The sequence below is a fragment of the Pygocentrus nattereri genome, chromosome 2, assembly GCF_015220715.1.
Source record: "Pygocentrus nattereri isolate fPygNat1 chromosome 2, fPygNat1.pri, whole genome shotgun sequence".
Taxonomy (NCBI): domain Eukaryota; kingdom Metazoa; phylum Chordata; class Actinopteri; order Characiformes; family Serrasalmidae; genus Pygocentrus; species Pygocentrus nattereri.
The window spans coordinates 30147882-30169664 of NC_051212.1; the positions used below are offsets into that span (position 1 = coordinate 30147882).

Below are 21783 nucleotides of genomic sequence, written 5' to 3' on the forward strand. Positions count from 1 at the left end.
GCAGAAGTAGGACAAAGTAGTACAAAGGTCGCGCTTACGTCACCGCTGTCTTCTCAGGACTACGAACCAGCGCGCGTGGGCTTTGCAGCGACGTGACGTCAGGCACGAGGACGGCTCCTGAAGTTCATTCAGTTAAGTTTAATGTGAAACAGAGTTTACAGGGCAAATGGCAGAGAAAACTCGCGGGGAAGAAACACCGAGAGGAACTGAGACCAGAAAAGTTTATATTACATTTATTTTTTTTACATTTATATTACATTTAGCAGACGCTTTTATCCAAAGCGACTTACAAAGTTGCTGTGATAGAGGCAGAAGGCTGTATGTTCACCAGTGAGACGATCAGAAAAGTGTGAGTGGATTCACAGCATGGACAGCGTCAGGCAGTGTGAAGAACTAAACTGTCTTTTCATTGCAGCTTTACTGACGTGAAGACTTTGAGCAAGCAGTTGTGATTTTCTGTAACCTGTCTGACTCACGGCTGAGTAATTTCCCTTTGTGAGTGACCCAGACTAAGATGTAGGTGAAGGTTCACACATGACGGTGCCCTGACACTTCCATGCATGTTGTAAACAGTGGTAAGAAGTAATGAAGTATTATCTGCTTCACTATAAGCACCACCTACTCTTTACTCCACGTTCTAAAAGAAAGTTTTACTCCATTCAGTCATTCCAATCCCAAAAGTTTGGACTGCTTTCAACAATATAAAACCATTTTGTTGCAGACAGACGTATAAAATTCTTCATAAACAATGAAAATATTCCAAAGTTTTAAACAATTTATAGGAGGGTGTTAAAATGAATTTTCATTGAGGAATGGAGCTGTAGATGATGCAGTAATAAGAAGAAAGCTGTATAGCATTGATAATTAACTTATAATTCAAATGCAAAGCACTGAGCAAATCTTGCTGACTAAACAGCTATTTATAGTAATTGTATGGATAGTATTTTGATGTTTTTTATTATTGAATAATATTTTAAGTTTTAAAATACTATATATTGTGAACAGACCACTGATTTATGCTTTGGTGGAGTTTATAACATTTCAATCTACAATGTACTGAATAACAATTATTGTATGACAAGCTATTTTAAACTTTAAACTTTACACACAGTAGTGTGTAAATTCTAATACATGCAGTTTTTTGCTGGGGGGGGGGGGTTGAACTGAAATAGTAAAGGTGCAGTTAAGTGCAGTTCTCTCATGGCTAATGGTAAGTAGTTTGTAAGAAATAGAATAGAATAATATAGAAATAGAAGTGAGTCATAGAATCACTGACATGTGTTTTTACTGGGTGTAACATTAAATACTCAACTCTTTCACTTTCAGAGTCCCTTTAATTTGTCTACAGATTAAGTGTATTTATAAAATAAACAGCATTAAACCAGCCATTAGGGGTGTACTTTGTGTACTTCTGGTGCCGGTCCCAAGCCCGGAGGGAGGTGCACACAGGTGGATTATATCCTTAGCAGGAGATGCCACCTAAAGGAGATTGGAGATTGTAAAGTGGTACCAGGGGAAAGTGTAGCAAGGCAGCATAGGGTGGTTGTCTGTAGAATGAGACTAGAAACAAAGAAGAGGAAGAGAGTGAAGTCAGAGCCAAAGATTAGATGGTGGAAGCTGAAGGAGGAGGATGGTTGCAGGCAGTTCAGGGAAAAATTGCAACAGGCCCTTGCGGGCAGTGAGGAGCTACCTGAGGACTAGGAAACTACAGCTAAGGTGGTGAGAGAAACTGGCAAGAATGTGATTGGTGTTTCATCTGGTCAGAGAAAAGAAGATAAGGAAAGTTGGTGGTGGAATGAGGAAGTCCAGGAGAGTATTCAGAAGAAGAAGGCAGCTTAGAAAAAGTGGGATAACCAGAGAGATGAAGGAAGTAGGCAGGAGTACTGTGAGGCTAGTCGCATAGCAAAAAGAATGGTGGCAAAGTCAAAGGCTCAGGCCTATGATGAGCTGTATGAGAGGCTGGACAGTAAAGAAGGAGTAAAGGACTTGTATCGTTTAGCTAAACAGAGAGATAGAGCTGGAAAGGATGTGCAGCAGGTTAGGCTGATAAAGGATAGAGAGGGAAATGTACTAGTGAGTGAACAGAGAGTGTTGAGTAGATGGAAGGAGTACTTTGAAGAACTAATGAATGAGGAAAACGAGAGAGAGAGGAGGACAACGGGGGGAGAGATAGTGGATCAGGAAGTGCAGAGAATTAGTAAGGTGGAAGTGAGGGCAGCTTTAAAAAGGATGAAGAATGGAAAGGCAGTTGGTCCAGATGACATACCTGTGGAGGTATGGAGATGTTTAGGAGAGAAGGCAGTGGACTTTTTAACCAGGTTGTTTAACAAAATCCTGGAGAGTGAGAGGATGCCTGATGAGTGGAGAAGCAGTGTACTGGTCCCCATTTTTAAGAACAAGGGTGATGTGCAGAGCTGCAGTAACTACAGAGGTATAAAGTTGATGAGCCACACCATGAAGGTATGGGAAAGAGTTGTTGAAGCAAGGCTAAGGTGAGGGGTTCAGATCAGTGAGCAGCAGTTTGGTTTCATGCCCAGAAAGAGTACCACAGATGCAATTTTTGCTTTGAGAGTGTTGGTAGAGAAGTACAGAGAAGGTCAGAAGGAGCTACATTGTGTCTTTGTGGATCTAGAGAAGGCATATGATAGGGTGCCAAGACAGGAACTGTGGTACTGTATGAGGAAGTCAGGTGTAGCTGAAAAGTATGTTAGGGTGGTGCAGGACATGTATGAGGATAGTGAGACAGTGGTGAGGTGTGCAGTTGGAGTGACAAATGGTTTCAAGGTGAAGGTAGGGTTACTTCAGGGATCAGCTTTGAGCCCCTTCTTGTTTGCAATGGTGATGGACAGGTTGACAGATGAGGTCAGGCAGGGGGCTCCATGGACCATGATGTTTGCAGATGACATTGTAATCTGTGGTGAGAGTAGAGAGCAGGTGGAAGAGTATCTGGAGAGGTAGAGGTTTGCATTGGAGAGGAGAGGAATGAAGGTCAGTAGAGACAAGATGGAATACATGTGTGTGAATGAGAGGGAGGCAGGTGGAAAGGTGACGATGCAAGGAGTAGAGGTCGTAAAGGTGGATGACTTCAAATATCTTGGGTCAACCATCCAGAGCAATGGACAGTGCAAAAAAGAGGTGAGGAAGAGGGTGCAGGCAGGATGGAGTGGGTGGAGACGGGTGTCAGGGCTGATGTGTGACAGAAGGATAGCAGCAAGAGTGAAAGGGAAGGTTTACAAGACAGTAGTGCGTCCTGCTATGATGTATGGTTTGGAGATTGGCTCTGTCTAAAAGACAGGAGGCTGAGCTGGAGGTGGTGGAGATGAAGATGCTGAGATTTTCATTGGGAGTGACAAGGCTGGACAAGATTAGAAATGAGCAGATCAGAGGGACAGTGAAGGTGGAGCAGTGGAGATAATGGCCAGGTTGAGATGGTTTGGACATGTGTTGAGGAGGAATAGTGGATATATTGGGCAAAGAATGTTGGAGATGGAGCTGCCTGGTAGAAGGAGAAGAGGTAGACCTCAGAGAAGGTTTATGGATGTAGTGAAGGTGGACATGGAGATGGTTGGTGTGAAAGTAGAGGAGGCAATGGATAGGGCAAGATGGAGGCAGATGATCCGCTGTGGCGACCCCTAAAGGGAGCAGCCGAAAGAAGAAGAAGAAGATAAAATAAACAGCGTTCCCATGTTCTACTGTTATGGCACTGAACAGTAAAACATTGGAACCTGGTTTCACCACTAACTGAGAAGCAGCGAACCCATTTTGGAGGGCATTTTGTGCACATTTTATATGCATGTCAGTCATTTTCCTCTTTTAAGTCAACTAACCAGGCAGATGGTAGTCAAGCTGTTCTGGAGCACTAGGAGCTCTCAAAGAGGATGGTGAATACTACCAGCCAGATCCCAGTCATACTGTATGCAGTTGGAGTTGTCTCTGTCCCTGAGGCATCGTAGGCCTTGCTCAAGAGTTGAACAGCGGTCATGGACATGACCTACCTCTTCCATTCCACTTCATCACAGCTGCCTTTAGACTACAATCTGATGATATGGCTCAGGATCTACATCCACGTTTTTATTGAACCATGAAAGTGTCACAATCATGAGGAAGAACAGGGCAAAGTGCACTCTGACAGCATTACCATGACACCATGTTTTATAGTATGATTTAATCTAAATCTACTAATGAGTTATACAAGTTTAAAGCAAAGCGCTTTCACTACTGGTTGTTTAGACTGTGTGGTGTTTTGTCACTGATTTAATTCAGTTATCACCAATAATCCCCATCATGCTACAGAAACGTTTAAATCTCTGTTAGTGTCCTTGACTAAACTCTGTTTCCTCTGTTTTTTTAGTGTGAGGTTATGACCGTCCTTATTTGCCAGCTTACTTTTAGAAACTCTTGTGACATTGATTTTTTATATAAATATTTGCAGTTTGGCTAGCATACATGATAAGCAACAATGACATTTTATTGGTTGCACCACGTAGGCTGTTGCAGCTGCGAGGGTTCAGTGTCCTCAAGTGAACTTTCCGCCTTTCTGTTTTAAATCTTCTCTCACAGCACAAACAGGAAAAAGCTGTCCTGGTTGGAGTGATTGATGATGCTCTATGCAATGGTAGTGGAAGCATTTTACATAAAGAAAGCAATGAACCCAACCCCCAAAAAAGAGGAAAAAAAGAATAAAGCTTCAGAGGAAAATAGCAAATTGTACTCTGTAATTCATGTATTATGTAATAAATGTATTAGAAAGTTTGTGAACCCTTTATGATTCTCTAAATTTCTGCATAAAATGTGATGAGATCTTCATCTAAGTCATAATTGATAATGAGGACAAACAACTGTATAATTATTCATTGATTTATTGAACAATGTTTGTTGGTAAACATATATGAGACTTTATTGTTATCAGTCTGGAATTGGGGATAATTAGGCTCAAGAGGTACAGTCAATTGACAATGAAGTGAGAGTGTAGGTGGCCCTATAAAATATCAACTTGAGCTTTTACAATTAAAGTCAGGTCTTTCACACTCACATTTGTGGGCACACACCCTGCCTTAAAAAAAGAGGAGTTCTGAGGATCTCAGAGAAATAGGTGGTTGATACCCAAAAGGCTTTAAGAAGTTACAAAATGATTTCTGAAGAGTTTGAAATTCTCCACAACACTGGCGATATCTAAAGATCTGCAGACCTCTCTTGCACCAGCTAACATCAGTGTTCATGAGCCCACCATAGGGGTGTCACAATGCAAATGTCATGAGATGATATGCACTGTGAACCAAATACAATTAGATTTCATGCTATAAGATGCCATCCATCCAGAGAAGCGGCTTGGAAAATGGATAAATGGATGGATGGATGGATGGATGGATGGATGGATGGATGGATGGATGGATGGATGGACTATAAGATGCAGAAATAAATTCTATAGTTCTGTTTAATGCAGTCCATGATACTCCTAAAACTGAAAACCACAAATGTAAAGAAAACTGTGCAGCTCTCAGAACTGGAGAGTCTACTTAAAGTCTGTGAACTGAAGCTTAACAAAAAGTGGATCATATAATAATGGGCTGTTAATGATCTGAATAGTTGGATCAGGTGTGTTGGGAACAGGAAGGACACTAAAGTGCAGGGCAGTGGACCTCCAGGACAAGAGAAACACTGATTTAGAGTCTATGGTGCAGAAAGACAACAGCCCTAAAGACACTGGTTAGTCTACCAAAGAATGGCTGAAACAGAAGAAAATTTGTGTTTTCGAATGACCAGTCAAAAGGCCAGACTTCAATCCAATAGAAATGTTGTGACAGGATCTGAATATGTTCTTTAAGGAAGAATGGGCCAAAATTCCTCCAACTTAGTGCAAGATTATTACAGGAAATGTTTAGTTGAAGCCATCGCTGCTCAAGGAGGTCAGTTACTGAAAGAAGAGGTTCACATACTTTTAACGTTGGATCATTTTATTCAATAAATTATTGAAGAAAAAAAAAAAAAAAAAAAAAAAAAAATATATATATATATATATATATATATATATATATAGAGAGAGAGAGAGATTTATTGTGCTCTCTTTATCTATCATTATGACTATAAAGATCTAATCACATTATATTATTATATTATAAAGGGTTTAAAAACTTTGGAGCACCGCTGTATGTAGTATCCTATATACTGGTTTAAACTGTTCAATATCTGTATTCATGGTAGGGTCATTTATGATATACTGTTGTGCTCCACACTCAGGAAAAAAAAGGTACGACACTGTTACTGTGGTGATACCCTCAGGGGTACATCCCAAGACCTTCAGTCAGGGTGACATAACTGTACCATAATCCAGTGAAATGATATTTTCTAAGTTGTATTGACTCCACACACCCCGTCCCATCTCCAGGTTTTTTATTTTAATGTTCTGATTTAAAACATTTGGTTATGAAAAGGTACAAATACCTACTTTTCCCCTAGGAAAAACTCATGTAAGGTACACCATCGGACCTTAAAAACACTGCTGTATCTTTGAGGGTACACTTACATTGTTTGTACCTTGATGAATGAATCATGTACCTGCATAGTATGTTTATTTCTAACAGTGCACAAATGCAAATTTCACAACATTTACTGAAATCGATATTCTAGCCTTTGTATTTATAGGCATGATCTTTAATAAAGTAGACTCAAATGTTCCACAAATGTTTCTTTTTATGGTTTGAATTTATTTTTAAAGATATTGTGAATACTATATTGTTGTTAAATTTGACAAAGCCAGTAACGGGATTTAAATAACCCTTGGTAAAATAATGGCAATAAATTATGGCACTGGAAGGTTTACCATAACACTTTACTAGATCTTCGCAGCAGTTACCAGAAAACAGCTACGTAGTTTTGTGCTGCTGTCACTGGTGTGATATTGAAGAACAATTCAACATCAGGGTGTGTGGTGAAAAGTAATTGCAGCCTTGCTTCTAGACTGGTAAGGCAAAAGAATTAATAAACAACTTTACCCGGAGGATGACCTACTTTTTTCAGTAAAAAAGAAAATGTAAGAGGAGCAGTTACAGCTGTCTGCTAATACAGACGCAGGCTAGATAGAAGCCACGATGAAGAAAACAGTTATTAAATTTAGTCCTAAACTTAACCTTGGAGAGCAGGACAGTCAAAGTTGATGTTTGACAGTCTGCAATACTGAATTAGCTAGTTAATTTTAGGAGCAGATTGGAAATTGTGTTGAAGACTTCAGCATGTTCTGTAGAGATCATTTAGAACAGTGCTTTTCAGTCCCAGTCCTGGAGGCCCACAGCCCTGCACACTTTAGTGCTTCGTCCTGTTTTAGGCCAAGCAGTTTAATTCAATAATGGGCTGTTTATGAGCTGATTAGGTGGGTCAGGTGTTGGGAGCAAAAGGAAGCCTAAAAAGTGCAGGACAGTGGGCCTCCAGGACAAGAGAAACGCTGAATATATGGCGCTAGGAAGAGCAGATTTAGCGCCGTGTTATACTGCTGATACTGCCATCTTGTGGACAAATAGCAGAGACACACTTCACATTACTTGTAGGAGTTTAACGGTTAGCCTGAGCGGTTTCCGTCACAGTGAAGTCTGTGATTACCATTATGGCGCTTTTAGAAATCAGAATGTCGTGTGATGAAATAAAGAAACACATTCCAAACGAACAGCTCCCGCTTTCTGGGCTTTCAGAGAGTCTGCCGATGAACACGTGCCACACCAGGACACCGTAAAGAGGATTGCACGCGCTTCCTTTTCAACTGCTCCGGGAAAGGATTAGACTTGTAGAAACTAGTGCCTTTCACCGGAGCGGGTCCTGAATGCTGGAGACTCATGGCAGTTCAGCAGTGCATATGCCAGATATGCACCTGTGGGTAAGAACAAAGCTACACGGTGCTCATACACTGAAAACCAGACCGCCGCTTCAGAGACACAGAGTAAAGAGTAAACACCTTAAAGACACAGAGTAAAGAGTAAACACCTTAAAGACACAGAGTATAGAGTAAACACCTTAAAGACACAGAGTAAAGAGTAAACACCTTAAAGACACAGAGTATAGAGTAAACACCTTCGCTAACAGTGGAACTTCACAGCATGTCAGGATATTACATCTTTACCTTTAGAAACGACTTTAGCACATGAGAAAAACATATTTCATGCAAGTAAATCTGTTCCATCATACTGAATCGCTAGCACCCATGAATTCTTATTAGTGAGACCTGAATTGTAAGTCATATATATAATTCCTATTAATAATATCTTTGTAGAACCTAATATTGTAATCAATTTCCCAATAATGTATTAACCCCCAAATGGGATAAAAATTTGCACTTCAAAAAAGAAAATAAAAATAATCAATAAACTCAATAATGTAATAACCTGACCAATAAAGTAATTCTTCAGTCTTAACTGAACATCTAATAATAATTTATTACATCAGAAATGTACTTTCAGGTTGACCCTATATATAATAAATTCTTACATTTTTGGAAATGTATTAAATGTGTAAGCTGATCATTTTTCCTGAAATATGTTTTAAAAAATGGGTGCTACAATATACTTAGGTTTAAGCTCATCAGGTGAAAGAAATGATATTTGTGATTGTCACATGTCCTCCTCCATCTTGATCTGTCTTGGCTCCACCCCTCCTCCACTGCACACACCTGCAGCTACTTTATGGACTTTCATCCCCCATATACACCCTTTGTTTAGCCCAGAGTTCCTCAAGCCTGGTCCTGAAGAGCTACCTTCCTGCAGAGCCTGGATCCAACCTGAACTTGCCACACCTGCTCCAGCTAATCAACCTCTTCTTAAGTCCCTGATTGGTTGGATCAGAGGTATTAGAGCCAAGCAAGGGGCAGGGCAGCTTATTCCATACAGGCTGGAACTAACTAAAGGTAGCTCTCCAAGATCAGGGTTGCAGACCACTGGTGTAGCCTGTTCGACTGCAAAGTCTCTGTTCCTTACTAAGCTGTGGTTCTTCAGGCTTGTCTTCCTAGTTTTTAAATATAGATCTGCCTTGGTACCTGTCTGCTTGTGTTTTGACCCAAATTGTTGGAATGACTTAAATAAGGCCAGTAAATCAGTTAAGTCTGACCAGAACAGAACCAGAGGACTAACAGTGGTACCTTTTCTTCATTATAAGGTATTACATATGGTCAAACCAAAAGTGTACTACATTTTCAAAAATGTCATATTACTTGATCAGTACTAATTTTATTACACTATCAGTTAAGACATTCTATTGCATTACTGGGTTCTAAAGGTTTCTACATGTTATTATCAGATTTTTCTACATGTCAAATTCCATATTTTTACTAGAACTAATAAAACTTAATTTGCATTTCTGATATTGAAAATAGTGGATGAAAACCTCAAAGCATCCATATCCTTCAGGCTAAGAACAAACAGCCAATCAGTGAGTGTTTGCTGCTCTTTTATGCTCCCTCTCTTTCACATCTCTCCAGAGAAGTGAGTGCCACATGGGTTTATTTTTAGCTAACCACCTCCGCTGCCATACTGCTCCAGCTGTACAACTGTACAGGCTATCTGTTAAATTATTTAAAGTGTGATGGAAAGGAAGGCTACCATTGAGTGTAGAGCACAGCTGTGAATGCACTTGCAGCTGTATGCTTTCAAGAGTAGTGTATAGCACAAATGGGACAAAGTTGCACTATTGGCCTGTTAAATGAGGTAAGGGTGTTTGATTTTGTGGTGTGTGTGTGTGTGGACGAGCACTTACTGCAGGCCATAGAGCAGCACACTAAATTCACCCACCGCTAACTGTCTGGTTGTCTATCAGCTATTTTATACAAAGAAAGAGTGATTCGAAAACTGTAAAGTTTCTCGGTGCACTATGTAAACTTCTCTTTTGTTCTTCTCTACTGTTTTCCGGACTGTCCTGTTCTGCACAAGGAAACATCGCTGCCCACAGCAGCCAAATGTAGAGGAGAATTTAGTCCCTACTGGCTGCCTACTCACGGAGTACCAGGAGAATTTCCTCGCTCACTGTACCACAGCCACCTGTGCTGCTACAAAACGACAGAATGAGTGGAAGCCGTTGGAGGGAAAGGTGGAAAACACGACCACATTCAGGTAGATGGGATCACACAATGTTGGGCAGTGAGGGCCAGAGTTCTGCACAGCTTGCTGATTTAACTGCTCAAACACACCAACTAAACCTGGGAATTAACCAATGAGTTGTGATTGGTGTCTTTGAACAGGAAAATCACCAAACTCTGCAGCTTTCCACTCTGAGGAAAAAAATGGTAAAATTGCAAAACTGAATTTTCTTCTTCTTTTTTTTGATATAAACTTGTTTGATGTAGAAAGGTTTCAAAATGTACTGTTCACTCCCCAGTCCATATCTGGAAACTAAGCTGCAATCAAATGAGTACTCATTTATATATCAGTCTTAAAACCAGTAATAAAACTACCCTGTTTATTGCCAAGACACAGTACAAAGGGACGTTAGAACATTTTTGTTTTGTAAGAATTCCGACTGGTTTTGGTACATAAGCCTACACAAAGATAAATGGAGCACAAGAAAATTAAGATACAAAAGTAGGATATGGATCCTTTAACACATTTTCACTTATGTGATATATGATGTAGATATGTTACACCCAAGCTTGTGCCTGAACGACCTGTATGAACAGCCAAACTGTTGCACAGTAAGCAGAAGTGGACACTGTCTTTCAGACGGGACTATGTGCCCCATACAGTGACCAGAAGGTCTACCACAGCAGCAGAAGTTTATGTTCCTCCTGATGGTACCATGATGTTGACTAGCACATATGCAGAAGACTACAAAAACCATCCTGTGCAGCAGCACATGGTGAACAAGCAAACTAGGGAATACTCCCCTCCAACTACCAAGATGGTGGCTACGTCCTTATACCAAGGTCGGTACTCTCATGATTGGATCCATATGAGACTTCTTGTTTCCATTTGTCATTCATTTTAGTTCACTTTCAAGACCATATTTTACCATTTTAAAACGTATTCTCCGTCCCTTTCAACTACAGAGGAATTTAAGCCATGGTCTTTAGAGAGATGCCAGCCCTTCAGAACCAATGACAACCTGAGAGTAAATCAAGAGAAGTTTGTGAACACCACAACTTTCAGAGATGACTTTTGTCCCAAGATATCCAGTTCAACCAGAGAGAAATTTAAACCAGTTCCACAGATTCAGGAGTCTCTGCCTTTTGATGGAACCACCAACTATAAACTCCATTACGTTCCTCACCCTGTAAAGCCAAGGAAGCCTAGAGAGAAGGAGAAGTACAGGCCGTCCAGTGCCTCTTTTGATGGAGTGTCCACTCACAAACAAGATTACAAGGGTATTCCCACAGAAGTACCTAAACCCATAAAGGTAAAAGATGCTTGGGGGACTAACTGTGCCCCCTTTCAGGCTACCACAGAGTTCCGTGACCAGTACAAACCCTGGTTCCTGCAACTAAAACAGGCACACAAAGTAGAGAATGACAGACCTGTAGTAGGTAATATGGACTTCCTATCCACTACACATGCAGACTATGTGCTGCATGAGTATAAGCAAGTTCAACATGTTCGGCCACCCATCAGTGCCTTGGAAAAGAACAAGGAACCATTCCAGGGAAAGTCGGTCATGAAAGAAGACTACAGAGCATGGGACGTGGCATGCCAACCACAGGTTAAAGACACGGTGAAGCCATTAGGAACCTTTGAAAATACCACCTTCAGATCCCAGCGTAGATGCAAGTCCAATACCTTCATGCATGTGCCTATTCAGAATGCTTCAAGTCATAGACCAATGTTACAGGGCTTGTACACAGGGAAGCCACCAGGATTTTGCCCTGCCAGTTTTGCAGCGCCACCAGGTTTTGAGTATACCTGCAGCAAAGCAGGACATAGGCTATATCGCACCATCTCAGTGAAAGATGTTTCACTGGCTCAAGAGATGACAGGCAAAGGTTTGTCGTCTTCCCAGCAGCAAAAAGTCTGTCCAGGCAGGGCCAAAGACAGGAGAGCTCATTAGAAGTTCTCATCAACTCAGCTTATTTTTTTAAGCACCAAGATTGGAATAAAAGTATTTGATTACATAACATTTTCTATTGCAAGATGGAATTATTTCGATAGGTTGAGACCTATCTTTGTATTTGAAGTATTTGTATTCCTCAGCAAAAAAAAAGGTACAAACCGCTTAAATTCCCATCTGCCACCTTAAAACACCATAAAGAAGTATTTCACACATGAGAAACTGTTCTTCTTTACTGTATGTGCAAATGCCACCTTCTCCTCATGACCATGCTAGACAGAAACATGCCACAGCAGCAGCAACCAGTTCTCTCACTGGACTTGATCAAACACATCAGCTAAAATCACTAAAATTCAGAAGCATGAATGCCTCCAAGAACCCCATGTTTCTATAATTATGGAATCATTTGAAAAGGACTCATTTTAAAGTCTTCAGGGGAGACCCATGGCAACCCATGATAATGAGTTTTTGAAAATCCCAGTTCTATTAAAAATACAGTTTAAGTCACTGAATTCCCCATTGCAATAACGACACAAGTGAAAATATAATTTTCTTACTGTCCAAGTCAAAATATGTTATTTTAATTTTGTCACACCAATCAGGATTAACCCAAAAGCATGTAGTAGATGTAGTGTATCTCCCATAATATTAATAATTAGCATGTCATCAGGAATAAAAGTATCAAAAAAGGTGTTTTTTCTGACTTCATAGTACTAATACTGAAATATGATCACTAATGTACTGTAATGCTGTGCTGTACTGTGTGCATGTAAATTTTCATATTTGTGATAAATGACTTCATTACAAATGCCAGTTTTATGAAAACAAATAATTTATTTTTAAAAAGTTGCACCACTACATTTTTTTTTATTTAAAAAGCACCTGTGGTAATCTGAACATGTTCATTCCTGCTTTATTAAAAAGAAAACAAATTTCACCTTAAAATTCATCTTTAACACAGTCAAATTAGATCTGCAAACAAAACAATGCATTTGGGGTAAAAAAAAAAAAAAAAAAAAAAAAGACTACCTAAAACAGTTGAAGTACAGTGCTGACAAAACTTACTAACGGAAAAAAGGCTTTAACATCAGGTGGAACCTCACTTGACCATCAGTCATCAAAGTAGATATGCTTATTTGCCTCTTTTGCCCGAGCGATGATTATTTTTTCAGCCTTAGAAATAAGCTAAAAAAGAAGATATGGCATGTTAAATTCATGAATTCAACACTGAAGTTTTGGAGAAATTATAAAAATATATAATCAATATATGATGATAAAAATACTGTCTCTCATAGCCAGGAATGCAGCTAAGAAAGGCTTCATTCTCTGCCATTACATCACTGAAGGCTACCCTGTTTTTTAGGATCTTTCTAATGTGGCTGAGAAATGCACCCTTCGTTTTTGAGAAATCAAGGGACTTAGCTGTTGGATCCTTAGAGAACTTCAGTCACAATTCTCATGCGTAGCTCAAACATTTGAAAAACGGTGGAAACAGCCTTGAGTGGCAAGATGCATTACAAGAATGTGGACTAAATAATTATGAAATGTAAATTTAAATCAGTGTTTTAAAATGTGTCATGGCTTACTGGCGCACACATGTTGATACAGCCAGCTCAGACCGCTGCAAATGTGCACTAATGAGCACTGAAGGGGTGTCTTTGTATACCAGTTCTAGCAAAGTCTCTCCTACCTCTGCTGAAGCCTGCAATTTGAGACACATCTATAGTCTAAATCATAAGTGTCAAACTGGATTCCATTTGGGTCACAACTCCAGAGAGATCAGCATTTCCCTCTTCTAATAAGTTCTACTCATGAACACCCTGCTAATTTGCAGGATTCAAGTGTGTTTAATGAGGCAGAACACTAAACTCTGCAGAGCTGTGTCTTGGAAGGAACCCAGTAAGACACGTCTGGTCTAAAGATTTGCTCACCTTTTCTGTGCCCCGTTTTTTGTCTCTGGAACGATTCAGTTTTGCCTGTCGATCCACCAAGATCTTCTGCCAGTACCTTTGCTCATGGTCACCTTTACATAAACAATAAGATAACAATGTTTTGGAAAATAAGAACAGTAGCATATTCCATAGCTGCACAGAAGACATGGGACTGCACTTTGTTTTTTTTATTCATCAAAACAGGATAAGGTCTGAAATGTGTTTAAGTAATTGGGATTATCATTAAATATGACAAACACAATCATTTATTTAGCATTCTAACCAGTAAGAATCTCCAGGTTCCAGTTGTGTTTTTTCTGCAGTTCAGACCGAGCTGTAATGACTGCTTTTGCATCCTCATGTGTATTAAATCGGATGTAACCCTCAGCATCTCCTTCCAGGATATCCACATACTTCACTGCAGACACTTCAGACAGGGTGTCCTACAATTTGAAGAAAACTTGATTTATCAAATTGATTGCCTGGAAACTGATGCATCTTTAAACAAAAAACATGTTTAGAACACCAACCAGTGTCCTAATGCTGTACCTTGACAAGTTTCTTGCTTGGCAAAGGCTGGCTGTGGGTGATTTTGACAATGACTCCACTCTCAAACTGAGGGCCAGAAGTTTTTGCTTTATTCTTTTCCTCTTTAAAAAAGGAGAGGGGGAATGTAAGTACACAGTTAATACCAAACTTCAGGACCTTCATTAACAGGGTGCTAAAATATGGTACTACTGTTACAATGGAAAAGGAAATATTTACAATCGAATGATTCACATTAATCTGCAGCACTTACCAGCTTTCTCATTGTTTTCAGTAGTTGGATTGTCACAATCCATAGTTTTTTGATTGATGTCATTAATGTTTTTCTTCAGAGTTCCCATGCAGTGCTTCTGAAGTGTTAAATACTCCTCCTTCATGTCCAACCATTCTTTCCTTAGTTAACAAACATTAAAAACAAACCAGAATTTTAAATTTTAATATAAATAAGAATTTAAAAATTTGACAGAAATCAGAAACTATTGAAAAATCTCTGGTCTTTGCATTAGAAGAATTAAAAAATGTATATACAATCTTTCTTTGACCCAGGTAAACTTATAAACAACACAATCACATACTTTTTGCTTTTCATAAATCCTATTTTTCTGTAATGATCCTACACTGACTCCACATACAGTAGATTTACATTATTTAATGAATTGGTGGGAAAATGCAGAACGTTTTGGTTTAATCTCTGCAATGTACCTTTTTCAACATCTCTGGGCTGTTGGTTAAAATTAAGTATCGAGGATTCCAGAAAACCTGGATTATTGCATCACTAAGTAGGGCTAATTAAAGAAATTAGGCTCTTGTGTATATTTAAAAGGCGGTCAAGCTGAATGAAAAACCTCAACTATTCAAATATCAATTGTTTATCAGATATTAAACTAACTTTTAACCAAAAACATTGGTTAAACACTTATTTGTTGGTTTACTGGTTAACATCAACATTGCTAGTTTAGATGTTAAAAGCATAAAACCAAAAAGCTTAGTGCACCGCCTGACACCCACTTTACCTTTCATATACAGTCATTTGCAAAAGCTCAAACGTTCTCAGTTGTTCACATTTTGTTGACTGAAGCGAAAATACATTAACCCTCTGCAGAGAACACACCTAAATATGGCATTTTTTTGCATATAACTTGTGCTTATAGCTTTACTTTGTTGTATGTTCAGCAATTAACTGCAGTAATGCATTTTCAGTGATTCTTACTTTGAGAGCACTCTGAGAGGAATGACCTCTTCCTCAATCTTCAGTCTCTCCTTATGTTTCTTCTTTCTCTTCCTCTTGGCCTTCAGTAAGGAATCATCCTTTTCATCCTTTTTTCCATCTTCCTCCTGTTTTTCTTTGTTGTTCTCAGAAATCTCTAAACACAATCATCAACACCAACAAGTCATGTACGATACTTTGAATCTAGTGCTAATTTTAGTTAAACAAGCACTAAACAGGTTAGAAAAATTAGGGTACGCAATGTCAGTGATGAGTCAAAGAGTTTGTTTTGCCATTTGTTCTGGCTTGTAGTTGGACAACAAAAGGTAGTCAATCTGAGGATCAACTTAGGCTTCCTGTCTAAGTTTCAGCTTACAAAACCCACAACTGTTTTTAACTCATTGTATAACAGCAATTAACAATTATAACTGCTAACCATAATACTCAAGGCTAATCCTTGTTTGCACACACTTTAAAGCACAAAACTTAATGACAATGCATGAAACATAAGGGGAAAAACATACTTCCTAAATGGGTAGAAAGTGAAACTTTTCATACATTAAAAACAGCAAATCTGCCACCATTGACACCGGGGTTAAATCAAACTCAGTTTAAAGTTAGTTTTGTAAGCAAGAAATACTGAGACAGACCCCTGGCTCAAGAATGCTGAGAAGGTTATCTGTAATTTAAACTGTAACCCCAAATGAACATTCAAATGATCAGCAATATACAAAATAAACCATTATAAATGTATGTAATTTATACTGCTTGTGCTAGTCATTGCCTCTTATCTTTTCGGCTAGCAGGATTTTGGGGGGGGGGTTCCTACCCTCTGCATCACCAGCCTCCTCCTCCATTTTACTCATTTTGGCTGGTTTCTCCTCTTGGCCCTCTACTCCCGACACCTCTGAGCTGTGTGACCGTCGTCTTTTCTTCTCTGCCTTCTTGGCTGAAGTCATGTCAGTGCCACTCTCTGTCTCGGTGCCCTCTGAAGACTGTTTCCTTTTCTTACGGGACACTTCAGCTTCACCAGGATGCTCTTTGTCGGTCACATTCTCCGTTGCCATTTCTTCAATAGAATCATCTTTCAGTTCGCTCCGGGCTTTCTTTTTCTTCTTCTTCTTTTTCTTTCCATCCTCATCTTCATCTTAGGGTGGACAAAATAACAGACAGAATTTAAGTGTTCTGAAAATTCTGATCTAAAAACTGGTCAAGTACAAAAAGTACAGAGGGCCTCACTTATCCTCAAACACATGCCTAAACTATATGCACAACAGATTTCATGCAAGGCAGTGTGTTACTGAAATAATCTTCAGATTTTGCACACATCTCAGTAACAGTTAAACCATTTATACACAATATAAGAACCACAGGAAAGAAGAACAATGACAATTCATAATATAAAAGGCAAATATCAGAATTGCAGCCAAGGAATGAGAGTTTTATACTTTATTAATTTAATCTTTCATGTTTCATCAGCGTATCTGTATGGTCAAACTCATGTCTGGTAGGAGTGTGTGCAAGTGTTAATACTTTAACAAGCTGGGGGGAAAAAAAAACACCAGATTTACCATCAACTAACAAACTTTTTTCAATATCTTCTAAAATACCAATAATAGGAGGGGAAAATAACAACGGGCCTCAATCGCCAACTATTCTTAAGAAGAAATTCCTTCATAAAATCAATTTGCGCAAAAATGATTCTGACATTCACCAGTGTTTTCTTATTATTTGGGATTTGTTCTTAAATAAGAACAGAATCTACACACACTCAAGAGAACAAATGTGCAAACAATTTCACAGTTTAAAAACAAATCATGAATCTCCTGAAGGAATTGTGAGGTCCTCAAGAACAAAATTTAAGAAAAAACAAACAATATTAGTGAAAGAGGCCTAATAATACTAATAATTTGTGAACATGGCTATCCAGTACAAACATCCATGTCGCTGTTGTCAGAAGAAAACTCCAATTTTGAAATTTTCCAGTTTTTGACAATATGACAAGCAAATGTTGCCCTTTACATTGTGTGTAAATTTCATGATGAATAGACTAAAAGAAATGACCCAAAATGACTTGGAAAAAAATTCTGGTTCCACTGACTTACATTGAAAGTAAAGTAGGTTCTCCTTTTTCTGTAAAGTTACCATTTTGGAGATTTTCTTCCGACAACAGCGATGTACTTGTTTTATATGCACACTAGTATAAACAAATGCTGAAACTATTCCAAAGCCCATTTAAAGCATATTATACAGTGCCTTTTATACTACGGTCCCCTGTCAAAAAATAAAAATACCAAGATTGGTCATCAGTGGGAGCAGTGCAAAACGCCACCTACAAGCACAGCCATTGGCTCATGACGTGACGTCATTAGGACGTGGCACATGTAAATGAGGTGTAAATGTAGTTCATATATGTATTTTTTAATGCAACTTTGATGAATAAGATCCTATGAAAGCAACTAGGCACAGTGCCAATAATGCATAACCAATTTGGATAAAACAAAATGAACCAATGGAGTACATCACTGTTTTTTTTTTTTTTTTTACAATCACAACAATACATTCAATCACTTCAATGGATAGTTTTTTTTTTTATGTCTTTAACTATTTAGGCTGTAAAACCTTAACGATTATGACCATTAAAGATTCTCCATGTGCACTGCACATAATATTTTCGATAGAAAATTATTAGCCACCATATGTTTATAGCCAACTTGTTAGCTTTAGAACTTTCTAAGGTATTAGGCAAATCATAAGTCAGAGAAATAAAAGCAAAACCTACGATGCACCTTTCAACACATCAAGGTTCATGGTGTGCTTTTATTGTTGATATTGTTAAGCACTGTACAAATCCTACATGCACATGGGTATATATATGAATCTTTTGCACTTGCACAGTAAAATAATTACATTTGCACTCACATTTTGGACAGAGGCTTACAATGTGTTTTATACAGTTAGTTAAACAAGCAGTTTAAAAAGAGAAACAAAAAGGTGCTGATGAAGGCAAAAAGAAATGTGTTCTGTATGGTAAAGTACCTTGCGTGGCATCCTGGACTGTATGAAAAGGGATAAGTTTTCCTTTATGAGTCTTGGGGAAAATGCCTGCTTTCCTTGGCACATCCTCTGGAGGATTATTCAACATCTATGACATGGTAGACATCCACTGGGTTAATGACGGCAAAGAAGAAAACCCTCTAGGCATAAGGGTTTATTAAAGAATTAAATCAAAATACTAAGAGTAATAGAAAAATCAATCCTTTTGAATAGAAACAGATACCTCAATGGCTTTATGTGCTTGCTCTTCCGTCTCAAACTCCACAAACGCAAAGCCCTTTGGCTGCCCTGAGACCCTGTACCTTGGCAGACTAACATACACTACATTTCCACACTTGCTAAACACTCTTTCTATCCAAACATGGGTTACGTTGTATGGTAGGAGCTCCTGAGAGAAAGAAAAAACAAAAACAACAACAACAAAAAAAACAACACCAATTTAAAGCCTTTACAACAAAACATTTACAGATACAACAAATCAAATGTTACAAGCAGAGGAATGTTTACCACATATACTGTGCGGCTGTCCACGTCTTTTGGACTATCCCCAATTGGGTTTTTTCGCCTTACTTGAGTTCCTTCGAGATTAACCTTACAGAAAAAAAAATATTAAGCATCACTGCAGCCAGAACAGACATGACCTACTCTTAAACATAATATAGTGCACAAGGAAATCTTACCTCTACCACTTGAGAATTTTTGAGGGCTCTAGCTATCAATTTGATATCAGTGGTCAACTTTTTCATTCGATTGAATGTTGTTAGGAGAGCTATATCAACATCTACAAAGCAAGAGCAAAATATCCAATTAGACACTTGTATTCACATTTCTAATTCATCTATCAAAGCTGGGACTATGATTTAGTTACTGTTTAAAGGAACAGCTGAAGGCATTATGCAGAGTTAGAACGTAACATAATGTCATCAATTTGAAAGAGCACTAGGATCAAATAAAGACACTACTAAAAAAAGAAGAAGAAAAGCTAATGGGTCAGGGTAATCTTTTCATACATCCATCTCTTGACTGCGTAATGACGGTCTTCAGATATCTGTCCTTGTGGAGGTTCACATCATCAAACCAGAACTCCACTTGTTTCTTTACATCGGCCAGCAACTGCTTCACCCGAGACCTCTTCTTTTTCTCATTCTCTTGCTTCTTCTCACTCAGCTCCTTGGTGGACAAGTCGCCGCCAATCGACATATTCTCGGTGTCCGCCATACCTGAAATTAAAAAACGTTACACAAAGTAAAGCCTATGTAAGCGTTACACTGCATGTCCACAATCCAATGTTTCTTTTGAATTTAAGAGTATTAATAGGGAGTCTGCCCACCCACAACCATGCTGCAGTAAAAGGCTCCATTCTGGAAAGTCCACTAGATATTGGGGCATTACTGTTGAAGCATTCAGCTACAAGAGCATTAGTGAGATACAGGAGGTACAGGATAGGCTCAAACACAAAAACAAGGGATAAGTTTTCCTTTATGAGTCTTGGGGAAAATGCCTGCTTTCCTTGGCACATCCTCTGGAGGATTATTCAACATCTACGACATGGTAGACATCCACTGGGTTAATGACGGCAAAGAAGAAAACCCTCTAGGCAAAAGCCCACCCCAAACAACACATAACTAGTCAGCTGTTCGGAAACTGGGACCAGCTGATTACTGAAGTGGAATGAGGGCAGTTTGAAATGAAAAGCTGCAGCCACACCGACCCTTTGTGGGGAATAACACTGGCGAGCCTCGAGCTGAGTGAAGCCATTCCAGAGCTGAAGAGGGTTTGTTGGCGCAGTAACACATTAAGCTGTGCGGCGAAGGGAGGGTTTACTGCAGGCACAACGGAATCAGGGTTGACAAACACGGCTTTGGCTTACCTGTTTGCCACGGCGAAAGCGCGAAGCTCAAACCAGCCTCACATGAGCAGCGAGCGAGAGAGCAGCACACGGCGCTCCTGACGGACTGGAGAAACGCTCCAGCAGCGCCGCAGCTCCTCTAGAAACTCCCGAGCAGCACAAACAGCTCCAGGCCGCTCTTCTCGCAAACGGCGCTGTCGACGCGCGCTGTTTGATCGAGTCTTAAACCAGAGGCGGTTTTAACAGAAAAAACAGTCTGAAAGTTTTCAGCCGTAAGTTAAGCGTGTCGGACTCTGGGCGCACACCGATGACGTAGCATAGCGTGCGCGCTGGCGTTCTCGCTCCTCCTCTCCACGCACGCGCACGCGCGCGCACAAATATTAAACTTACAGCAAGATATCGCCAATAAATATAATAAATCACCAGATATCAGTGTTTGGGAAGGATATTAATTTGTCATGAGTTGCAGTATTGATACTGAAATCAAATTTCTAGTGTATTTCTTTGGTTTAACGTTGAACATTTTTTAAAGAACCACACAAAGAAAAATATACTTCATGGATTTCTGGTGGAAATATAGATCATTAACTTTGGTATATCATTAATTAAAAACGTCATATTTATACATTAAAATGGGTAAAAAACAACTAAACCTAAAATGAAAAACTAAACTGTGTAAAATAGAAATTGATTGTTATATACATACACAAACAGGACTAATGAGCCAAGAATACTGTAAAGTCTACAATTTTGTAAAACCTTGAACCTTTTTATTTTAACAGGACCTTACTATCTTCACACTAGCGTTCTTGATATAGAAGCAGATACATGTTTTGTTTTAGAGATTGTATTATAAAGGTTATTGATATGTGACACCTGTGTAAAACAAAGGTGAAACACGTTTTTCTAATTATTTCAATATGCAATTTAATAATATATAGAATACATTGTACATAGTATTATGTGCATGTGGACACCCCTCCTAATGATTGAGATCCAGTGTTTCAACCACACCCATTGCTGCAGGGGTATAAAATCAAGCACACATCCATGCAGTCTCCTTGGACAAATATTGCCAGTAGACTGGTTCATTGTGAAGAGCTCAGTGACTACATGTCAGTTTGTGAAATTTCGGTCCTTCTAGATCTGCCCCACTCAACTGTAAGTGCTTTTATTGTGAAATG

General features: G+C 39.1%; 2 protein-coding genes across 3 annotated transcripts; one reads left to right on the forward strand and one right to left on the reverse strand.

Annotated features, from left to right (window-relative positions):
- Window positions 1-7524: 7524 nt before the first annotated feature.
- LOC108436198 (stabilizer of axonemal microtubules 2) lies at window positions 7525-12080 on the forward strand. Of its 2 annotated transcripts, none has more exons than XM_017712540.2 (4): window positions 7525-7864; window positions 9906-10085; window positions 10692-10894; window positions 11018-12080. In XM_017712540.2, exons 1-4 carry the CDS (start codon window positions 7824-7826, stop codon window positions 12007-12009), a joined length of 1416 nt encoding a protein of 471 aa, XP_017568029.1. In that variant the 5' UTR covers window positions 7525-7823; the 3' UTR covers window positions 12010-12080. The 2 variants fall into 2 exon arrangements, with proteins under 2 accessions (XP_017568029.1, XP_017568030.1); XM_017712541.2 differs by lacking the exon at window positions 7525-7864 and adding an exon at window positions 9569-9683.
- A 743-nt stretch (window positions 12081-12823) lies between these two features.
- larp7 (La ribonucleoprotein 7, transcriptional regulator) lies at window positions 12824-20899 on the reverse strand. Its single transcript, XM_017712564.1, has 13 exons — window positions 20621-20899; window positions 19761-19970; window positions 19431-19531; window positions 19258-19341; window positions 18974-19138; window positions 18733-18838; window positions 16523-16840; window positions 15697-15850; window positions 14740-14879; window positions 14490-14590; window positions 14224-14383; window positions 13941-14032; window positions 12824-13194 (listed from the first exon to the last, which is right to left on the reverse strand). Exons 2-13 carry the CDS (start codon window positions 19966-19968, stop codon window positions 13120-13122), a joined length of 1704 nt encoding a protein of 567 aa, XP_017568053.1. The 5' UTR covers window positions 19969-19970; window positions 20621-20899; the 3' UTR covers window positions 12824-13119.
- Window positions 20900-21783: the final 884 nt, after the last annotated feature.

Coding starts and splice junctions, on each gene's coding strand:
- LOC108436198 (XM_017712540.2), top strand. CDS start 7,824: ATGGCAGTTCAGCAGTGCATATGCCAGATATGCACCTGTGG. Junction 7,865..9,905: donor TGCCAGATATGCACCTGTGG/GTAAGAACAAAG, acceptor GTTCTGCACAAG/GAAACATCGCTGCCCACAGC. Junction 10,086..10,691: donor GAAAACACGACCACATTCAG/GTAGATGGGATC, acceptor ACTGTCTTTCAG/ACGGGACTATGTGCCCCATA.
- larp7 (XM_017712564.1), bottom strand. CDS start 19,968: ATGGCGGACACCGAGAATATGTCGATTGGCGGCGACTTGTCCACCAAG. Junction 19,532..19,760: donor TACGCAGTCAAGAGATGGAT/GTATGAAAAGAT, acceptor CTTGCTTTGTAG/ATGTTGATATAGCTCTCCTA. Junction 15,851..16,522: donor GGAGGCTGGTGATGCAGAGG/GTAGGAACCCCC, acceptor GATTGTGTTTAG/AGATTTCTGAGAACAACAAA.